The sequence below is a fragment of the Dreissena polymorpha genome, chromosome 11, assembly GCF_020536995.1.
Source record: "Dreissena polymorpha isolate Duluth1 chromosome 11, UMN_Dpol_1.0, whole genome shotgun sequence".
NCBI lineage: Eukaryota > Metazoa > Mollusca > Bivalvia > Myida > Dreissenidae > Dreissena > Dreissena polymorpha.
This window is the reverse complement of record NC_068365.1, coordinates 79,274,053-79,295,381: the sequence shown is the minus strand read 5'-3', so window position 1 is coordinate 79,295,381 and position 21,329 is coordinate 79,274,053. Positions and strand designations below refer to the sequence as shown.

Here is a 21,329-nt window from a genome sequence, read left to right as displayed (position 1 = left end):
AATGGACTTATGGACTAAGCAAAATGTTGTAGATAAGTACAAAAAAGTCAATCCAACTACCCCGGTGGTACATACATTGCCAGTCCAAGTATGGTCTCCACTTTGTACTCTGAGTCCTCCACAAACCTTCCTATGTTGATACCTGTACATAAATATGCAAATGTGGTACATAGAAACATTTCAGGGATTTATCTACAACAGCACACATTTTTTATCTTGCATTTATCATTTTCACAGTTGCCATATTGAGAACTTGAAATAAATCTTCAAGGCTAATTCCAGTATGGTTTCCACTTTATGCTTTGGAGTATAGTTTTAATAAGAAGTTCTTGTAAGATGCTGACAACGATTTTGTTATCATTTCTTAATAAGTAAGATATAAGAAATGAATAGTATACATATTGTTGTTTGTTTTTGCCCTGAATTTTGCAAGTTTCATTGTTTCAGGGTAAATATGTTTATATCCCAGCATACATGCCATAATTTTTCAGACCAATTCCGGGACATTGAATTAAATTGTCCAGGACTTTTGCCGATTTTCCGGGACATGCATAAAATGTAGCGATAATTATAGACATATGTATTTTTGGTACGTTTTTTTGTTTCGCATCATTAATTGCAAAAGTTCGAAAGTCGATCCGAAATACACTTGATCTATTAACGTCAAATTAAACATTACTACTTCCGTTACTAGATACAAGCCACGTGTTTTCAGTGTAAGCGTTCTAAACATAGATGGTGACGTCACTGCGTTATTGTTATTAAGACCGGTGTGTAACGCGTAGTTGTTAATACGCCTTTATTCATTTATAACATTTATATAATAAAAAATACAACAATACAATACCGTTAGATCGTCAACTCAAATCAATTCACAATACATACAACCAATCACAATAACATTTTAAATGCTTACTTTTTTACTCAGCGATGTTGGACTTCAGATGTGTGAACAACAGTACTATCCTTTGCCCTTACGCAGTGGGAAATAATGGCGTAGTAGATTAAAGTCAATTAAAAACCACATTAAACAATGCCGCCTTTTCGGTTTGACCGCGAACGTGAGACAATCGATTTGATAACAGGACCCCTGTTAATTGATCGATTTTGACACGTAGCGTAGTCTGCCTATTCGGGTAGGCATTGTCATGGAGACGCTGCAGATATACACAGACTCGAGGTGCAGTTAAGCCTAAGATAAGGTACATGTATATATGGATTTTGTAAATTCCGGGACATTTGACAGATTTCCGGGACAGCGGGACAAGTTCTTCATTTCCAGGACTGTCCCGTGCAATCCGGGACGTATGGCATGTATGTATCCCAGCCAAAAAGTATAAATTAATATTTTTTGTTTCAACCATGATAATGTTTAAAACAAAATTTTTGAATATCTAAACAAAATTGAAACATTGCAAGACTCAGACAGGATCAAAAGCTCTGCCAGAGAGCGAACTAACGATTGACAAATGAAGGTGAAAATTACCTTTGCCAAGATTCCTCAGAATCTCAGCCTGTCGATAGTCTTCAAGCATTTCATTGTAATGTTTGATCTTGGTCACCAAGGCAACAACGTAATCAGGCCAATCAAAATCCTTCTGGCCACATACCAGGCTGGTGACACTCTGCATCACTGTCACTGTGTATATAATGGTTAACCTTGTTAGTTTAACTACACAAAAGACAACAACAACAGCAACAAAACAACAAAAAGGGAGGACTGTCTTTCTGTGTATGTTTATGTTCATAAAAACATTACTATTAATGCGTCACAGACACTGAGGCCACCACGACACAAACTTGGACACCAATAAATCAACAGAATATTCTTCAGTGGACTCACAGACAAAAGGGCAAAAGTTTATTCAAAACTAGATGAAGCCAAAATAATTTACTTTCAATCATCTGTACTTAAAGAATATTTAGCTGTATAAGTTCTAACAAGCTCCACCAATTAGCTGCGGAGGAGTTAACTACACACAGTTTTTGAAACCATATGGTCTATATTTGAACAAGATGCTCCATTCAATAAATGCATTTTACAAATTTACAGTCGAAGCTTTGTCACTTTAATTTCTCTGGGAACATCTTAATAAGTCTTAAACCTGCAGTTAACCACAGTTAACACTGGCATGATCTACCATTATTTAATATAACATTTATAACCAAGGCACCTTCCCCCAATAGCGTAAAAAACATATGGACAGACAGAAAAGTGCAAAGCTTAATGCCTCCCACTCCATTGAGGCATAAAAAAAGTAAGCTGTAATTAAAGATATTAAACTAGGTTTAGAAAACCAGTACCACACATAATGACATTTTCCATATACTAGAGAATGCCATTTCACAAGGTGTACTTAAATGTGCACCATGAGATTTACGATAGGTTTGGTCCCCAAAGTGTTGTTTTGTTACTCACAGTGTGGTGATATGATAATAAATGTAGTGTTTAATAAGACATAAATGCATCTCGTTGTCTGATACGTCAATTTCAAATAATAAGAAAAATTGGTATCTGGATTTGGAACAATAAAAAAAATTGGTACCTGGATCTTTCACATACAGCGGAGACATATGGGGCAAGTCCACTGGTTTCAGCGCAGTATACAGCTGCAGGACATAGTAGTAGAGCGCCATCTGGAGGGAAATGTCAGTGACCACGTGGGTGGCAAAGCATCCATCGGCGTCAGTCGGCTGGCGGAGTGCCAGGAGGTAGGCGAGGGCCAGGGTGCTGTCAGTGCAGAGGCAGTCCTTGGCAAGCTGGACCAGCACTGGGAGTGGCAAAATATAACCATGAGACAGAAAAAGCATTATAGAAAATATCTTGAGCAAATTAAATGAGCCTTATTCTGGAAAATAGGGCTAAATGCATGTGGTTAGTGTTACCCCAGATTAGCCTGTGAAGTCTGAACAGACTAATCAGGGATCAGGGACAAGACTTTCTGTTTCTATGAAGTTTCATGTTAAAAGAAAGTCTTTTAAAACAGGAAAAGGGGGTTTAATGCATGTGCTTAAAGTGTCATCCCAGATTAGCCTGTGTAGTCAGCAAAGGCTTATCAGGGACGACAATTTCAGATTTTATGATATTTTCTGTTTAAGGAAAGTCTCTTCTTAGCAAAAATAAAGTTTAGGCCCAAAGTGTCATCCCTGATTAGCCAGTGCAGGCTGCACAGGCTAATCTGGGACAACACTTTACACACATGCATTAAACCCCCTTTTCACAAAGCACACCCATATATATTCATCCTTAACTTTTTGAGTGCAAACCACTGTCCGCCCACCATAGGACTAACCCAAATCTAACAAAAACACATTTTTCAAGAAAAACATTTGGCTCACAAATAACATAAACAATTTGTCTTACAAATAGCATAAAACATTTGGCTAACAAATAACATATAACATTTGGCTAACGAAAGATAAAACAATTGGCTTACAAATAACATAAACCATTTGGCTTACAAATAGCAAAAAACATTTGGCTAACAAATAACATATAACATTTGGGGGTAACAAATAGGATAAAACATTTGGCTAACAAATAACATAAAACATTTGGCTAACAAATAACATAAAACATTTGACTAACAAATAACATCAAAGTGTACAACATGCCGTGCCCACCTTCATCAGGAGAGTGAGACTTCTCTCCCTCTGTCAACATCTCCTCCAGTTGTGCCGTGCGCAGAAGACTTTCTCCAATATGTCTGACATCATCCTCAATATACTCCTCTAAGTGGCGAAAATCTGCATCCTCCTTTGAAATAACTCAATTTGAAAGTTTGTGTTCAGGACTGCATCCTTCTGTGTTATAGTTTAGTTAAAACATTTGTGCTAGGGATTTTATAATTAAATTATGACATTTTCTATATACAGTGGAGATGAATTATCAAGGTTGTCTTATTAATTCAAATATGTGATATGCCAAAGTGGTTCTCTGTCCATTCTGTGCAGTGAAACCTGTCTAAAACAAGAGCTGTCACCATAGGAGAGACCTAACCGCAGATTTCGAAACCTAAACGCGGACCCTAAGTTCAAGGTCAAGGTTACAGGGGTAAAATTAGTGTGCGTATGGAAAGGCCTTGTCCATATACATATGCATACAAAAAAATGAAGGTTATATCTCAAGGGACATAGAAGTTATGAACATTTTTCAAAACCTAAACGCAGATTTCGAAACCTAAACGCAGACCCTTAGTTCAAGGTCAAGGTCAAAGGGGTCAAAATTTGTATGTGTGTGGAAAGGCCTTGTCCATATACACATGCATACCAAAAATGAAGGTTATATCTCAAGGGACATAGAAGTTATGAGCATTTTTCAAAACCTTAACGCATAATTCGAAACCTAAACGCGGACCCTAAGTTTAAGATCAAGGTCACAAGGGGTAAAAAAATTTGTGCGTTTGTAAAGGCCTTGTCCATATACACATGAATACCAAATATGAAGGTTATATCTCAAGGGACATAGAAGTTATGAGCATTTTTCGAAACCTAAACGCAGATTTCGAAACCTTAACGAGGACCCCAAGTTCAAGGTCAAGGTCACAGGGGTACAAAATTTTGTGCGTATGGAAAGGCCTTGTCCATATACACATGCATACCAAATATGAAGGTTATATCTAAAGGGACATAGAAGCTATGAGCATTTTTAAAAACCTAAACGCAAAGTGTGATGGAAAGACGGACAGACAGACGGACGGACAGACGGACAGTCCGATCACAATATGCCCCCTTTTGAAGAAAAAAACTGTGAAAAAGGAATACCTGTCACAAACAAACAGGCCCAGTCCCAACACTGTTTTGTTAAAACAGGTTTCAGTAAAGTATTTTTACATTTTTGTTAACTTCCTATCTGCTTATGCATAAATGTGTTGAAGCTTCATACCGGTTTAAATATTAAAACAAATTTTTTAAATAAAATTCATTTTAATTATTAAATACTTACCTGTTATCGTATGCTTATACTTTCCAAGGGGAAATAACTCATCCGGAATTTTAACTGGGAATCCGCCACCTCAATACCGTAATACAGGCCAGGTTAAACATAGTGCAATGCAACCTAGCCAAAAATCGGTAACCAACCCTCAATATTCTTCAGGGGACAAAAATATTTATAAATTGCACTCGTCCTGCAGGACAAGTGCATTAAAATTTTCACTCGTCCTGCAAACACATGCACTTGTCCTTCAAATATGTGTGAAAGAAAGATTGCAAAGAACTGATATGACTAATAATGTTTCCTATATCACTGCTAAAATGCTGCTTACTTAGTTATTCATGCCAGCTGATCACAGAAGAAATGTTAACTTACTTTATTTATGAGGAACACAAAATAAATAAACGAAGACAAATTTGTTTTTTCCTTTTTCTAATGCTTGCGTGCTTTCCATTTCGGATGGATGAACATCGCTCCTGCCCCCTTTAAAGAACGCTCGTACATGAGACATTTTTCAGACTGGTTTAAAACCGTACTTCGCAGTAAAATAATTCTTTAAAAAAATCAATACTTACAGTGAATGAAGTCAGATGGTTCCCTGTCAACATGGACGCGCAACGTTTACACCAAAAAGCCAATATTTACTCAGTCTCGCATAACAACGCACACCTGCTGTATGAAATTTACAATTACGATTTCCGGTTCATTCGCGTTCTACTTTCGGAATAGATATGCTATAAGAAATGATTTTATTTAATGAAAAAGATTCTTACTGGTCAGAAAATACATATTTTAACATCAGTTTTTTTTTTCACTCGTCCTGTAGGACGAGAGCTTTAGGGAAATTCACTCGTCCTTTCAAGATTTCACTCGTCAATACGAGCGGACGAGTGGAATTTTTGTCCCCTGTTCTTTCAATATATATACAAAAATATTAATCGAATAGCGGGGTGGGAGGTGGGACTTACCGATAACAGGTAAGTATTTAATAATTAAAATGAATTTTATTTAAAAAATTTGTTTTAATGTCATAAATACTGACCTGTTATCGTATGCTGATTTTGCAGCTGCGGTGGGAAGGTTCGTATATATTTTCCCAACACAGTAGAACCCATAAACAGGGTTATCAGCTAATGATATCAAGTAATCTTCGTTAAAACGGTATTAATTATGACTTCTCGGACAGAGTAATATGTCTATGTCGTAAAGAAGACACTACCGTTAGTGAAACCACAACAAGCCCAAACGTATACAAATTGTATTGTTGGCACTTCAGAAAACGAAGATAAAAAGATGACAAGGTGGTCGGATTCCTCCAGTAAACAGCTTAGAGCACGTCAAAAAGTGGGGTGTGATTAATATATGCCCACAAAACAGACAGAGCTCTTAATTCATGCGGTCAGATCCTAAAAAGGAATGAATCCTTAGATAGGATAAGATTAACTTTCCTTAGTCGAGGTCTAACCCCGAGAAATAGAAGCCGCAGACACATCTCCCCCCCCTTTTTTGGGGGAAATGAAGAGTGTCTTTGAGAACCTCGAATGGACTTCTGACTAACACTGCTGAGATAGAACTTCAAAGCCCTGATTGCCCAAAGAAGTTTATCCTCATCTTCATGACTACCAGTTTAAGAAAACTTGGAAACTTGAAGGTAGAAGCCATATAGAGGACTTGATATTAAGCAAGGAATCCTGGCTGACACAACAAAGTGAAAACGACAATAGATCCAACTGGAATTGGTCGTATTCAACAGAAAAAGCATGAATTTCACTTCTCCGTATGGTAAAAGCCATAATAAGAAGGAAAACCGTCTTAAAATTATATTGGAACTGTTAATAAGCCTGATGAAAAAGGTTCATAGGGAGCTCATTAAGCATCCCAACATGTTACACAAGTCAAAACCGCTTAAGAAGGTAAAGGAACGAAAAACATAGTGTTGACGTTCCATAGTTTGGATCAGTTCCAAAATAGGTAAGACAGCACAGAGTTGCGATGACTTACACAAAACAAGGTATACGAGAGCATAATCTCTATCCTTTGATGAAGAAAAGAACAAATTTCTTATCATCAAGAAATAGATGAGAAAAACCTCTATGTATCTAGCAGAGTGATTAAGGTAATAACTATGCTCTCAATTACCCAGTAAAAAAAATGAATTTCCATAGAACCTTTATACAGTTCTGATGGAATTATCCTTGCACAAGTAACAAGGATTGAAACTCTAACAGAAAAACGTTCTTCTGTAGAGATAACTAAAAGTTATTAATGGCCAGACATGAAGTGGCACATGTTTGGATCAGTAAAAATATGTCTCAGTGAGATATGATATTTGACCTGTGAAGAAGTTTCCTGAAAATAATTGTACAGGAGACTTAAAAGGTCGTAGAACCATAATCCCATGGTTCATTACGTATATTTCATGAAATTATGGCAAAAACTCAGTTATTGCAAAAACTCACCAAGAAGGCAAGATATTCCAGTTTATGTCAATGGACGAATGTATAACAATCGCACACCCTGCTGGATCGATTTCTGTGAACTGCATTGTTGACGTTGTTCAGCATACCGGTATACACTGCGATATACGATCGCATAACGCTAATAACTAGCGTTTGATGATAAACAACATTCTTTGATATACTATGTACACCATGCAACTCGTCTGCAACTTCACTGGCGCGCATGCGCGATTACATTATTGAACCCAACGGAAAAATAATTCGAAAGAAAGAACTGCAGGACAAAAGGTCCAACAGGGCGTTGAGACGAACTGGTATGAGAAAGACGATAGAGAAAATTTGTTGTTCTTGCAAAGAACGAATAAGTTCCTGATTTCCAGTTACAAGGAGTGATAATATGATCACCTCCGTGTCTGTAAGTAAACCACGACCGATGTGTGATAGTTGAAACCATCACAAAGGAATCGTGAAAATGTGTTGTAAATGAAAAACAGCTAAAAAGAATTTTTGCTTTTCAAGATGTATATGTGCAGGTGATATTCGTTAGGATACCACATAATTGAGAAAATCAAGATACGTTGTTCTATGTGATCGTCCATAACCTTATCTGCTCACATCTGTATAAGATGTAAGGAAGGTTGTGGTAGAATAAACTATATTCTTGCCAAGATAATCTTCTAGTCTAGACACCACTGAATAGTGGTAAATAATGACAAAAAGATGGAAATCTGTGTCATTAAATAATCCCGAGATTAATACAATTATCTTAAAAATAAAGCTGAAACGGACGTAAGAAAAGACGTCTCAGCAGAAGGACCGGTGACCGGACCGGTAAATACCGACCGGTGACCGGAACCATTTGTCAAGGATGGGTGGGCAAAGAAACCACGGCAAGCCGAACTTTCCCACTCCAAACACACTTGAAAATTGGTAGAAGAGGACAGTGTTTAACACTTATAAGTTAATGACCTATCTACAGAATATAGCCTCTTCTTGAACCAATAACAGGCGCCTTTAAAATCCTGGATAATACAGGTCGCGAAGTCATCGATTTGCGAAGTACGGAAATATGATTGATAGTGGTACCTCCGGAATCGGAGGTGTGATGGCAGAAAAAGGTGAAAACCCTAGGGGTAACCTTAAGCGGGTCCACGCTTGCCGGTAGAATGCATGGAAGTCTTAAATTCTGACTTGATTAATCCATTTACTTCAAGACTTCTAACCTGAACGAATTCCGAAAGGAATACGACCAGTTATAGGAAGACGGCCTGTTATGGCCAGAAGTGTAATAGAAAAATAACTTTAAGATGAGGTCCCTCCAGATCCTAGGATCTAAGATCTGAGTTCAATAGGTCCTAAGCCATCTACAAGACTGTAGCCGCTATGCGGTCAATCTGATAGGCAATCCTATGTATCAGAACTCTTGTTGATTCCAGTAGCTTGAAAATATGCACTGCCGTAGGAGCAATAGAAAAGCAGAAGTCGATACAAATGTCGTCTTGCTAATCCTGCTAGCGTCATTAATGTGTCCCAACTGTTCCGTGACACTGACTGCAAAGTCTGTAGCCGACAGGTAAAGGCGGTTAAAACAATTCATCCTTCGGGTCTCGAACATAAATTAATAGAGGTCAAATAGTAATGTTCGACCTCAATGCTAATCTCCGAGCCCACTTCAGCCGATCTATCTGCAAGACCAGTAGTCTGCATGTAGCCGGTTGAGATAGAAGTACAAATAACAGATATAGCATGATTTGGTGACCGTCGCCAGTAGAAAATCAGTATTGAAAAACACAAAAAGTCATGTAGATTGTTGAATCCATAAAATATAGTATTCAATACAATCATAGCCAGGGGTATACAACTATGTAATGTAGACGATACCCGTGATACTAAAAATTGACCGATGAAAACACAGTGGAATACCGGTAATTGGTAAGTGGTGACCGAACCGGACCGGTCAATGACCGGTAACTGTAGCCCGGTGAACGGACCAGTCATAATATGACCGGTGACGTTACCAGTTAAAGACCGAAAAAATGGTGGAATCCAAATGGTCTGTTATCAATGTCAAGCACTGCTCGGAAAAGAAGATCATGCCAAAAAAAATCCAATCCGATGGCGATGAGACATCACTTATTCTGACCGGTGATCAGTGATCGGTGATATGACCGATGAATGGTGACCGATGTCCGGTGATCGGGACCGGTATAATATAACTGCGTCAGAATGGAAATATCTGGTGCAGAAGAATGACCATCTACGAAGTCATCTGATAATGTTAACCGGAAAACAACGGTAGATTATCAGTATTAATAGGCATAAGTGTCCTTGTAGTCGTAGTGGAGAAAAGAACAGCTTATCCCGAAGCCTGAATGTTAAACGAACTAGTGTTCGTATACAACTACGGCTCGGTGACTGCAACATGTGTGGATGCCATAAGAAGAACCATCACACGTGGAATGGAGACATGATATTCCTAAAGGAATAAAATGGAGAACGTCGATATGACCAGTAGGTTCATTAACGCCTACGTGAGAAGTGGCGACATCCATATAACTTCGATGCCGAAATATTGTTCGGCTACGCTGGAAATATTGTCTTCTACAATATTGTCTCCGTGAGCATTGACATGATCGCTTACGAGCGTATCAACGCCGAGAACTGCTCAATGAAGGAGAGGTATGTTCGATAAATATCCAGTGGTGCTCAATGCAGTCCGCTGATGTCTACGTGAAGGTTGACGACGTCCTCGTTTCCTGCGATGTCGAGATCTGGATCGGCCGAGATGTGGATCGGCTGCGATGAGACCGAGATCTTCTAGAATAACGTCTCCGTGAGTGACGACGTGATCGCTTACGAGAGCCGCGACGATGAGAACTGCTCGACGAAGAAGAGCGTGTCCGATGTCTAATCCTTGATGAAGACGATGTATTCAACGAAGAATAGGAGAATAATTCAATGAAGAAGACCGAGTTCTTCTTCTTGACCGGTGACTGGTGTTATCGGTGGCAGGCCTAACTGATGACTGTTGACCGGTGACCGGAGCGGTGATCAATGACCGGACCGGTGACCGGACCGGACCGTTGACATGACCGGACCGGTGACATGACCGGACCGGTGACATGACCGGTGACCGGACCGGACCGGTGACATGACCGGTGACCGGACCGGTGACATGACCGGTGACCGGACCGGTGACATGACCGGTGACCGGACCGGACCGGTGATCAATGACCGGACCGGTGACCGGACCGGACCGGTGACCGGACCGGACCGGTGACATGACCGGTGACCGGACCGGTGACATGACCGGTGACCGGACCGGACCGGTGACCGGACCGGACCGGTGATCAATGACCGGACCGGTGACCGGACCGGACCGGTGACCGGACTGGACCGGTGACCGGACCGGACCGGTGACATGACCGGTGACCGGACCGGACCGGTGACCGGACCGGTGACCGGACCGGTGATCAATGACCGGACCGGACCGGTGACATGACCGGTGACCGGACCGGCCGGTCAGACGTCGATCAATGGTCCGTGATCAACGTCCCCGGTGACGTACCGGTCATATCATGACCAGTGTTGTCACCGGATAATGACCGTATGGCGGATGCCAAATGGTCCGGCATTGGTCGATGTCCTTGACCAATGCCATCGGGCAAAGACCGGCTGACGGGTGTCGCCATATGGTCTGATGTTGACCGACTGTCTAAGAGACTTAGCATAGTACGGTCGCGATCGTGCCCGATACCCGGTGACTGATACTGCAACTATCATCCATGATCTGCGAAGTCACCGGGTATTTATCCACTCTTGTTTCTGCGACCATCATGTAGTCGAATATATGAAAAACAAGAGCAAAGCATATTCAACCATAAACTGGTCACAGACCAGATTATCATACGGCACATAAAATCATTATTTGACCATAATGAAAATTATAATAATACTGCCGTAGATCATAAATTAAACAAAAGTTTAATTCAAAACAGATGAAAAATAAAATGACGATCAATTAGATTGTCATACGGAACGTTAAAATCATTATTGCACACAATGGCAAATGATAAACAATCTGTCAATAGAAGAACACGCTTTGCACGATCTCGTAACACATTAGAAGAACATGCTTTGCACGTTCTAGCAATGTATTAGAAGAGCACGTTTTGCACGTGGTCGTTCGCGCCTGAAAACACCCAGCATGGTAGAAATAAACCATTGTTCGATAAAAACAAGCATGGCTTACCTTTTACAAATGAAACAAAATCCATTAAATCCACACAAATTAATCCGAATGAGAAATAAAAAGATAAATAACACAATTTATCTATTCAAAACCCCAATCAACCAAGTGAAAAACAATATTTTAATTCAGAGCCGTAAAAGACACGTATACACCTGGTTGATCCGGAAAGAATATTGAGGGTTGGTTACCGATTTTTGGCTAGGTTGCATTGCACTATGTTTAACCTGGCCTGTATTACGGTATTGAGGTGGCGGATTCCCAGTTAAAATTCCGGATGAGTTATTTCCCCTTGGAAAGTATAAGCATACGATAACAGGTCAGTATTTATGACATTAAAATCAACTACAACAAGATAAATATCTTCAAATTTGGTTTAACTAAATCCGAAATGTTACTTACATTGTTTGAATAGGCACGATCAATAAATCCTTCATAGAACTGGTGACATGACTGCAGCTTCAAATCCTTGTTCTGATTGGTCAAGTCGTTTGAGACCTGCCTTCCCATTGGCTGTTTCAGTTTGCTCACGGTTCCCTGCCACCACTTGGAGTCTGTCACAGTGGAGAGTACCGCCCTGGTGGTCTGTTTGGTGGAGGACAGGATGTGCCGCGTCTGCTGCAGGGCTGCCTTAGCGCTGAAGGGGCTCACACGGCTTGCGGTCTCAGGGTTTGGTTCAGCAACCTCGGAACCGATCCCTTCACAAAGGACCTGTGTAATCAAAGACCGCACAGGCCCTAACAAACTGATGATCATGATCAGATTCTCAAGCAATTATAACAAAATGTGGACTTGCATGACCAGACTATTTGAGGATTGGACAACCAAAGAGATATGAAGCTTCCCTAGGAAAGAGTTCACACCATCTTTCAAATCCCTCCACCTTGGGCCAACAGTTAAGACTGAATCCCAGCCATCCATTCAATAACTGTTAAACATTATGTAATTGTCAATGAACTTGCTAAGATTTTTTAGATCGTATAAACTGATTCACATACAAAGGACCAGTCACAGTGACGTGCATAATTCATATACTTATTAATTGTGATCCTTTATGCATTTCGTTTAAAAACTGACTAGCATTTTTCTTTATTTCATCGGTAAAAAAAACTCGACCCAATCAAAATGCTTTATTAAATTTTGCAGAGATTGAGATCCAGGATCATCTCAACTCATCACCTTACAAAAAAGAAGCCTTAGTGACAGTCCTACAGAAATTTAAAAAACTGTTCAAAGATTTCAATTTTTTCTCGTATGCCACTTCTACCTTATACTTACTTGTATGTAAACCACAACCTTTGTTTGTACAGTCATGAATATATGCAACTGTTCTTTCCTACTCTACTTACCTGTGTTTCTAAGAGAGCCTTTGCTTGCAGGATGGGCTCAATCATATCTGCTGTGCAGTAAGTCAGTCCAAATGACAGCAGTTCCAGTCTGCAACAATAGTCACAATCAAGCACAAGTGTGGTCCGCTATCCATTTTACGTGACATTCCAAGTTTTCTGGACATATTTTATTGATACAGCCTTGTCCTTGTTCTCCGATTAGACCAGGATATGGGCCATGCTCCATAAAAAGAGGGTTTAATGCATGTGCGTAAAGGGTAATCCCAGATTAGTCTGTGCAGTCCGCACAGGCTAATAAGGGACGACACTTTCCGCTTTTATGATATCTTGCGTTTAAAGAAAGTCTCCTCTTAGCAAAAATTCAGTTTAAGCAAAAAGTGTCGTCAATTATTAGCCTGCACAGACTGCACAGGCTGATATGGGATGACACTTTATGCACATGCATTAAACACTCTATTTTCAGAGCGTAGCTCATATATTTGGTTGTTTGACTGTTTACCCTTTGCATGCTGGGAAATTTGTCTTCTGCTAAAATGTCGTCTGCTGAATTTCTAAAATAAGCATTTTCTTCGATTTTTTTTTCAAAGAATATTATCAGATTAGCAAACAGTTTGGATCCTGATGAGACGCCACGTTTTGTGGCGTCTCATCTGGATCCAAATTGTTTGCAAAGGCCTTTAAAATTCGGTTCCAGCACTGAAAGAGTTAAAAGTTTTAACATGTTTAGAAAAGAACTAAAACTGATAACAAGGGACAAAATTGTCACAAAACCAGGTTTTCATTGTGAAAAAAATCTGATAAAGGGAGACAACTCAAACTGAACTTTTGAAATGAACAAACAAAATTAACCCCCTTTGTAAGTTTGTTTTAAAATAAATCTATTTTTAGTCGTGGCGACCTTGACATTGGAGATATTGACGTGATTCTTTCGTGCGACACACCGTCCCATGATGGTGAACAAATGTGCCAAATGATTTTAAAATCTCATAATGAATGACATAGTTATAGCCCAGACAAGCTCATTTATGGCTATTTTTTACCTTTGAACTCAAAGTGTGACCTTGACCTTGGAGATATTGACGTAATTTTTTCGCGCGACACACCGTCTAATGATGGTTAACGAATGTGCCAAATGATTTTAAAATCTCACAATGAACGACAAAGTTATGGCCCGGACAAGCTTGTTCCGCCAGCCCGCCAGCCAGCCAGCCAGCCAGCCAGCCCGCCCGCATTCGCCAATCTAATAACCAGTTTTTTCCTTCGGAAAACCTGGTTAAAAATAAAAAAATAACTATTATATTTGATTCTCTGTCTCTTATGTTATATTATCAACAAATTTTATCAGGGCAACAATTAAAGCTGTTGTGGGGCAAGAATGGTGATATGTAGTGCTGTTGTTGTTGTGGTGGTGTGATGGCTATACTGCTGTTGATGTTGAAATGGTTGGTGGTGGTGGTAGTTTTAATGCTTTTGATGCTGACATGGCTGTTAATGGTGGAACCCCCTGCTACCTGGTGTGCAGGTTCTGCAGATTGGAGTGTTCAGCCAAGTCCACACACACATCCCAGGAGGGCCCGTACCCCGCATCAATCAGCTCCCTGCACACCTCATGGGCAACTTCAAAATTATGTTGCTGAAATACAACACCATCATGAATACCTTATCAACTAATGAACTCTGAACAAATGCTGATAAGAGCTTGGAGCTTGCTCTTACTGTCAGGAGGCATGCAGCTCCAATATTGATTTGCTACCTAATATTTTGTATATTAACTTTTCTACAAACTGTCAGATGAAATTTAAAACAAGAGCTGTCAGAGGACAGCGCGCTCGACTATTCGAGTGCTTGACAGTATAACGTAAGCCATCATGGGGAAATTGTTCATATTCAATAATTTATTAGACGATCTTTCAAAAATATAAAAAAAGGAAAAAAAAAAAATATTTTTTTTTGGGGGGGGGGGGGTGGGGGTAGGGGGTTGAGAGGGGGGTATAATGTGGGGTGTGGTCATTTATCAGACTCTCTAAAAAAAAAAAAAAGAAAAAAAAAATTTGGGGGGGGTGGGGGGGTGAGAGGGGGGTATAATGTGGGGTGGGGTCATTTATAAGATGATCTTGGGGGTGGGGGAATGGGGGGGTTGGGGGGGGGCAGGGATTCTGGGTTGGGGCTTGGAGTTTTGTTTGGGTGGAATCCATTGTGATATACAGGTAAGTGTTGTTTTGTCAAAGTATTAATAAAATCTGATCATAAATAAAGAAGTTATGGCAATTTAAGCAAAATGTTAAATTATCTAAGTAGTATAAAAGGGGCCATTATTCTGTCAAAATGCTTGATCCAGTTGTCTGCTCTTTTTTATAGGTTGGGGTCATGTTGGTAAACAAGTATGCAAAATATGAAAGCAATATGTCAAGGGACACAGGAAATATTTGGGGTAGTACGCAAACTTTAACATAGATTTATCAATAATATGCATATTCTAAGTATAAAAGAGGCAATAATTATGTCAAAATGCTTGAAACAGTTGTCTGCTCTTGTTTGTAGGTTGGGGTCATGATGGTAAACAAGTATGCAAAATATGAAAGCAATATGTCAAGGGACACAGGAAATATTAGGGGTAGTACGCAAACTTTAACATAGATTTATCAATAATATGCATATTCTAAGTATAAAAGAGGCGATAATTATGTCACAATGCTTGATACAGTTGTCTGCTCTTATTTGTAGGTTGGGGTCATGATGGTAAACAAGTATGCAAAATATGAAAGCAATATGTCAAGGGACATTGAAAATATTCGGGGTAGTACGCAAACATTAACATTTGCTGCATATTCTAAGTGGGAAAGGGGCCATAATTATGACAAAATGCTTGATAGAGTTGTCTGCTCTTGTTTATAGGTTGGGGTCATGTTGATTAACAAGTATGCAAAATATGAAAGCAATATGTCAAGGGACAATGAAAATAATTGGGGTAGTACGAAAACTTTTAACATTTGCATGCAGACGCAGACGCCGGGGTGAGTAGGATAGCTCAACTATATATATTTCATATAATATAGTCGAGCTAAAAATGAATTACATTAATCGTTTCGATTATCAACCCATCTCATTACCTATAGTTAAATCTGATCACTACATTCATCTATCAATATAGTTGTTTTTACTAAGTTTTGTATTCCAATTTGATGTCACATCAAATGATAACAGGCAAAAACAATTATGTGAATCTTACAAAAGAGATAGAAAAAGGACATAATTCTTCTTAATTACGAGTTATGCACCTTGATGCACCTTGCATGATGATCCCAAAGACAATTGGGAAATTTCAATTGAAATGTGAAAAACTAATAGAGATATGTACTAGTGGCACACACATTTTAATCTGACTTGAAACTTGCATGCAGACCTTCATCTGACATGTTTACCTACCAAAGCCAGCAAAATCATGTTAAATGGCTGGTCAACGTTATATGCCATGGTCAGTGACTGTTTATAAAGACCCTGAACACATATGCAAAGTTTCATTTTAATGCCAGTTATTCTGAAGTAGATATAGAAATATGGAGTTTGTGGACCCAAATGTTAACCTGAATTTTTTAAGTACAAAAAGAACATATTCTGCTAAAATTGCAAGTCAGAGTTATGGGCCTTGATGTATGAACTCACATGATGACCCCAAAGACATGTGTGTAGTTTTAATTGAATATCTGTAGTTGTTATAAAAATGTCAAACAGAATTTTAAATTGCATGCAAACCTTTACCAGACTTGTTTTAACAAAATGGGTCAAAAGTCTGCTTTAAAGCTATTCACAGTTTTTTATGTCATGGTCAGTTAAAAAAGACCCTGATCACGTAGGTCACGATTTATTTCAATCTCTGTAAAATATGTAGAGATATGGAGTTGTTACCAACATATTACCCAGAATAGTCTAAGTAAAAAAGGGAAATAATGCTGCTAAATTGCATGTCAGAGTTAGGGAACTTTGTCAGTGAACTAAAATAAGGACCCCAAAACACATGTGCAAAGTTTCAATTGAATACCTGTAGTAGAATATGGAGATGTTGCCAGTTTCTTACTACAAAAGGAGTTATAACTCTTGACGATTGCAGGTCAGAGTAATGGAACTTGGTCAGTGACCCCAAACAATGACCCTGAATACGTGTCAAGCTTCAATTGAATAAATTAGTAAAAACAGTGATATGTCAATGTTGAAAATTTGCTAAAACCCGATTTCTAAGTACAAATAGAAAATGTGTCACAGACACTGATGCCTAAACAACACATGGGACACAGACAAATCAATTATATATTCTACAGCAGACAAAAAGAGAACAGGCCAAAACTGTTCGCTGTCAAAATTAATTCCATAATGATTATCTAAACGTTCAGCTGTGAAAGCTTGATCAAAATCTAAAAAGCAGTTAAGGCAGTTGAATACACACAAGGTGGAAGGTGTTGTACAAGCTTAGTCTGTGGAAAATGCACAGGCCAATCTGGGACAAGACTTGACGCACATGCTTAAACCCTATTTTCCCAGAGCACGGCTCATGCACATCTGTTACAGGTTTCCAACTTACTTGAATTGCTGCCTTGGCAACCAGGTGCAAGACACGCCCCTCTGTAGAGTCCTTGTCTGCCCCTCCTACACGCAGTAGGTGACCCAGTCTGAGTAACTGCCACAGAAATACATGAAGTAAAAACAGTGGCCCGGTCTGATTAACTGCCACAGAAATGCATGAAGTAAAAAAAAAACCAGTCAGATTTACTTCCACAGAACTACATGTAGTAGAAATAGTGACCCAGTCTGAGTAACTGTCACATAAATACATGTAGAAGAAATAGTGACCCAGTCTGAGTAACTTCCACAGAAATATATGTATTGAAAATAATGACCTATTCTGAGTACCTGCCACAGAATTACATAAAGTAGGTACCCCAGTCTGAGTAACTGTCACAGAAATACATGTAGTAGAAATAGTGACCCAGTCTGAGTAACTGTCACAAAAATACATGTAGTAGAAATAGTGACCCAGTCTGAGTAACTGCCACAGAAATACATGCAGTGAAAATAGTGACCCAGTCTGAGTAACTGCCACAGAAATACATGTATTAAAAATAGTGACCCAGTCTGAGTAACTGCCACAGAAATACATGTAGGAATAATAGTGACATTAATCACCATTCGACAAACACCTACACAAGCAAAGATCTGTGTGTATTTAGGTTTAAATATTAAGAAAAAACACTGAAGCTTGTTCTGTGAACAGTGATGCATAGTTTCCATAGAAATAAGAAATTGGATAGAATTCCCCATTAGACAGGTTGAAATCTATTGAAATTATGTCAACACAATTTACGGGTTTTACTTAATAGGTGTAACTTTTTTCAAGTATTCCATCCTGGATGACACTAGATGAGTGTATTTCAACATAATCAAACTATAATGTATGTGAGAACAAATTGCTACATGTAAACCTATGTAATTTATAAGTTCAGATGATAACCGCCTATTTTTATAGCTTTGACAGACAAATTTTCAAGTCACTGTCATTCCATTCAGAAGCTGAGGTGCATACCTTTCTCTATTTTTATTATATATGGGTAAGGGGTTATCTGACTATTAATACAGATACCTTCAGTAAGATACCCTAAAATCTGTGTCTAAACATGTGTGAAGAAAAATAATTCAATCAAAATATTCAAATATGAAATACTGATAAATGGACGGACAAGAGACAGTGTCCACCATAACGAACATGAACAAATTGAGACAGAAGATTCAGACACTTAATGCATACATTTATCTTCTACAAAATATTTGTTCTATTATCTACAAATCACGTTGCCCTTCGTTGTAAATAAAATGTAACATTACTGTAACCTTTTGTTTGTGTTGATACGCAGAAGTGTTTGTAATAACAATCTGCTCTACTAGTGCCAGTCTGTCCTTGCTCAATCTCACTGCAAATAGAACACCCCTGTATATAGCATCTGTATAAAGCCAGATATACTGAGAATATGCATTTTCAGGAGACAATATTTTATATAAAACACCACAATACTACATGTACAAGTGACAAATAGTGGTGTGTATTCAATTATTTGCCTTGTCCTTGAAAACTGAGCTTAATCAATGTATGTAAAGTGTCGTCCCATACTAGACTGTGCAGTTTGCACAGGCTAATCAGCAAAAACACTTTCTGCCTAAAATGGAAGAGACTTCCTGTTACAAAAATATCCATGAGAGCAAGTGTAATCCCTGATTAGCCTGTGCAGACTGCACAGGATAGTATGGGATGACACTTTAGGCACTTGCATAAAGCCCACTTTTACCATGTGTTTGTCAGAAACACTATGTCCTCTACTGCGCCGCTTTGATTTATTAAAAAAATAAATATCATTTGGCAGGTACAGATAATTATCTCCCTTTAAAGCTTATTACGTCCCTTGAATTTGTTTTTTTTTACCATTGACCTTGAAGGATGACCTTGACCTTTCACTACTCAACATGTGCAGTTCATGAGATACACATGCATGCCAAATATGAAGTTGCTATCTTCAATATTGCAAAAGTTATGGCAAAATGTTAAAAGTTGGAGCAAACAAACCAACAAACCAACCAACAGGCAGGGCAAAAACAATATGTCCACTACTATAGTGCTGGGGGACATAATAAAAACAACTACCAGACCTTGTAGCGGTAGGACTGTGAGGCCAAAGTCATCAAGGACTGCCAGGGCTGCTATCAGGTCAAGCTCCTCCTGTATACCTGGGGGCGTGTCCTGGATCAGGTTCAAACACGCTCTGTAACAACAACAGTTAGGTAACATGCTTTGGTCACCGTGGGGTAGTGGACATGGTGTCTGCCTAGCGACCAGGACGTCACAAGATCGATCCACACGGTAGGACATTTTTTAGATCTCCCTAAAGACACCAAGTACTGGTTCTACCTAGGAACCAGGAAACTGACACAAAAGTGTTGCAATAAGCCTTTGGCATTCGATGTAATCGAGCTTAAATAAAGAAGTTGAAACTGAACATAATTTGTCCCTTAAAAGTCAAACTGACACATCAGCATTGATTGATAAGTAAAAGCCATACACATGTAAATAATTTATCCTGATCTGTCAAATAATTAACCAAAACAAAGAACCTGTTTTCAGTAGACATAAAAATATACTTGAGAGAAAGCCTTCCCAAACCTTGCAAGATTAATGCAAGAATCTGATAGGTTGGCTGACGAGTTGAAGTACTCCTGTGCTGCTGAAAGGACTAGTTTTATGGCTGTGTGGTACGGGATACGGGTCTGCATCGTGTAGGTTAGGGGCGTTGGCCTGTGGGACTCGACTTCAGACCTCTCTATGAGGGCCTCTGCCAGTCGGATGTAGCCTGCGTTGTTTGAGCACAGCAGACCTTCCACGAAGATCTGAAATGCAGAGGTATTGCATGTAAATATAGGATGCAAACCACCATTAGTAAAGCTTCAGGTAACATAAGATTAGAGAAATCAACGGTATGAAAATAAATCAACAGAATACTAAGAAGGTAATTTCCAATTTGCATGTTGTTCAAAAAGAAGCTAAAATATTCTTTCTTAAAGAAGATTTGATTTCATTTTAATGTCCCAACAAACAGTTAAGTGTAGAAATCAACCCCAAAAAACTGTTTGATATTGATATCAAAAGTCCAGACTGTAGGCTGACCGCTTCAAAGAAGTTTATACAAAAGAAACAATCTTAGGCTGACTGAACGAGCTGTTATAAAAGAGAACATATTACATTGAGGCTGGTTTAATCCTTTATCACTTACATATTTTCACGCATTTGCAGTCCCTTACAAAGTTAAATTTAATTAAAGACCTTTCATACTAGATTTAAAATGTTAAGGCTTCATTTCCAACCCATAGATACTGATGAGCAGCAAACAGCATAAAACAAGAACAGCCTGCGAGTAACAGCCTGCGAGGCTGTTCTGGTTTTATGCTGTTTACACATAGCCATTTTCACTTGGTTTCTGAGTGGGAAAGGGTCAAGTCCAGTTTTCTGTTACAATATCCCTCAGGATCATCTTACCTCGTGGCAGAGAGCCTGCGTGACACAGCGGTACACCTTGGACTGAAGCTCCATGACATCCGAGTGAAGCTGGGCCCACTCATTGTAGCTCACCTCCTTCTCTCTGAGAACATACATTGTGGGATTGAGGTGCAACCTATTGGCATTAACTCACTCGGAAATATTATATCCTCCTTCTTTCTGAGAGCATATATAGAGAGTGCAGAGAATTCTCACTGGGTTAGTTTGGTTGGAAACATTAAGAGCTCCCTCACTTTGAGGACAT

The 21,329-nt window shown here is 39.1% G+C and overlaps 1 protein-coding gene across 4 annotated transcripts in view; it reads right to left on the bottom strand.

Moving 5' to 3' along the window:
* The window catches only part of LOC127850914 (NBAS subunit of NRZ tethering complex-like), a 97,637-nt gene that overhangs the window by 19,902 nt on the left and 56,406 nt on the right, over positions 1-21,329 (bottom strand). For all 4 annotated transcript variants that reach the window (XM_052384308.1, XM_052384311.1, XM_052384309.1 and 1 more), the window contains 12 exons: positions 21,065-21,167; positions 20,195-20,418; positions 19,684-19,796; positions 18,874-18,953; positions 17,570-17,665; positions 14,505-14,626; positions 12,994-13,081; positions 12,047-12,355; positions 3,625-3,757; positions 2,547-2,771; positions 1,487-1,639; positions 76-142 (listed from right to left, as the gene is read on the bottom strand). In XM_052384308.1, coding sequence (XP_052240268.1) covers positions 76-142; positions 1,487-1,639; positions 2,547-2,771; positions 3,625-3,757; positions 12,047-12,355; positions 12,994-13,081; positions 14,505-14,626; positions 17,570-17,665; positions 18,874-18,953; positions 19,684-19,796; positions 20,195-20,418; positions 21,065-21,167 — 1,713 coding nt within the window. The remainder of the gene's footprint in view (positions 1-75; positions 143-1,486; positions 1,640-2,546; positions 2,772-3,624; positions 3,758-12,046; positions 12,356-12,993; positions 13,082-14,504; positions 14,627-17,569; positions 17,666-18,873; positions 18,954-19,683; positions 19,797-20,194; positions 20,419-21,064; positions 21,168-21,329) is intronic.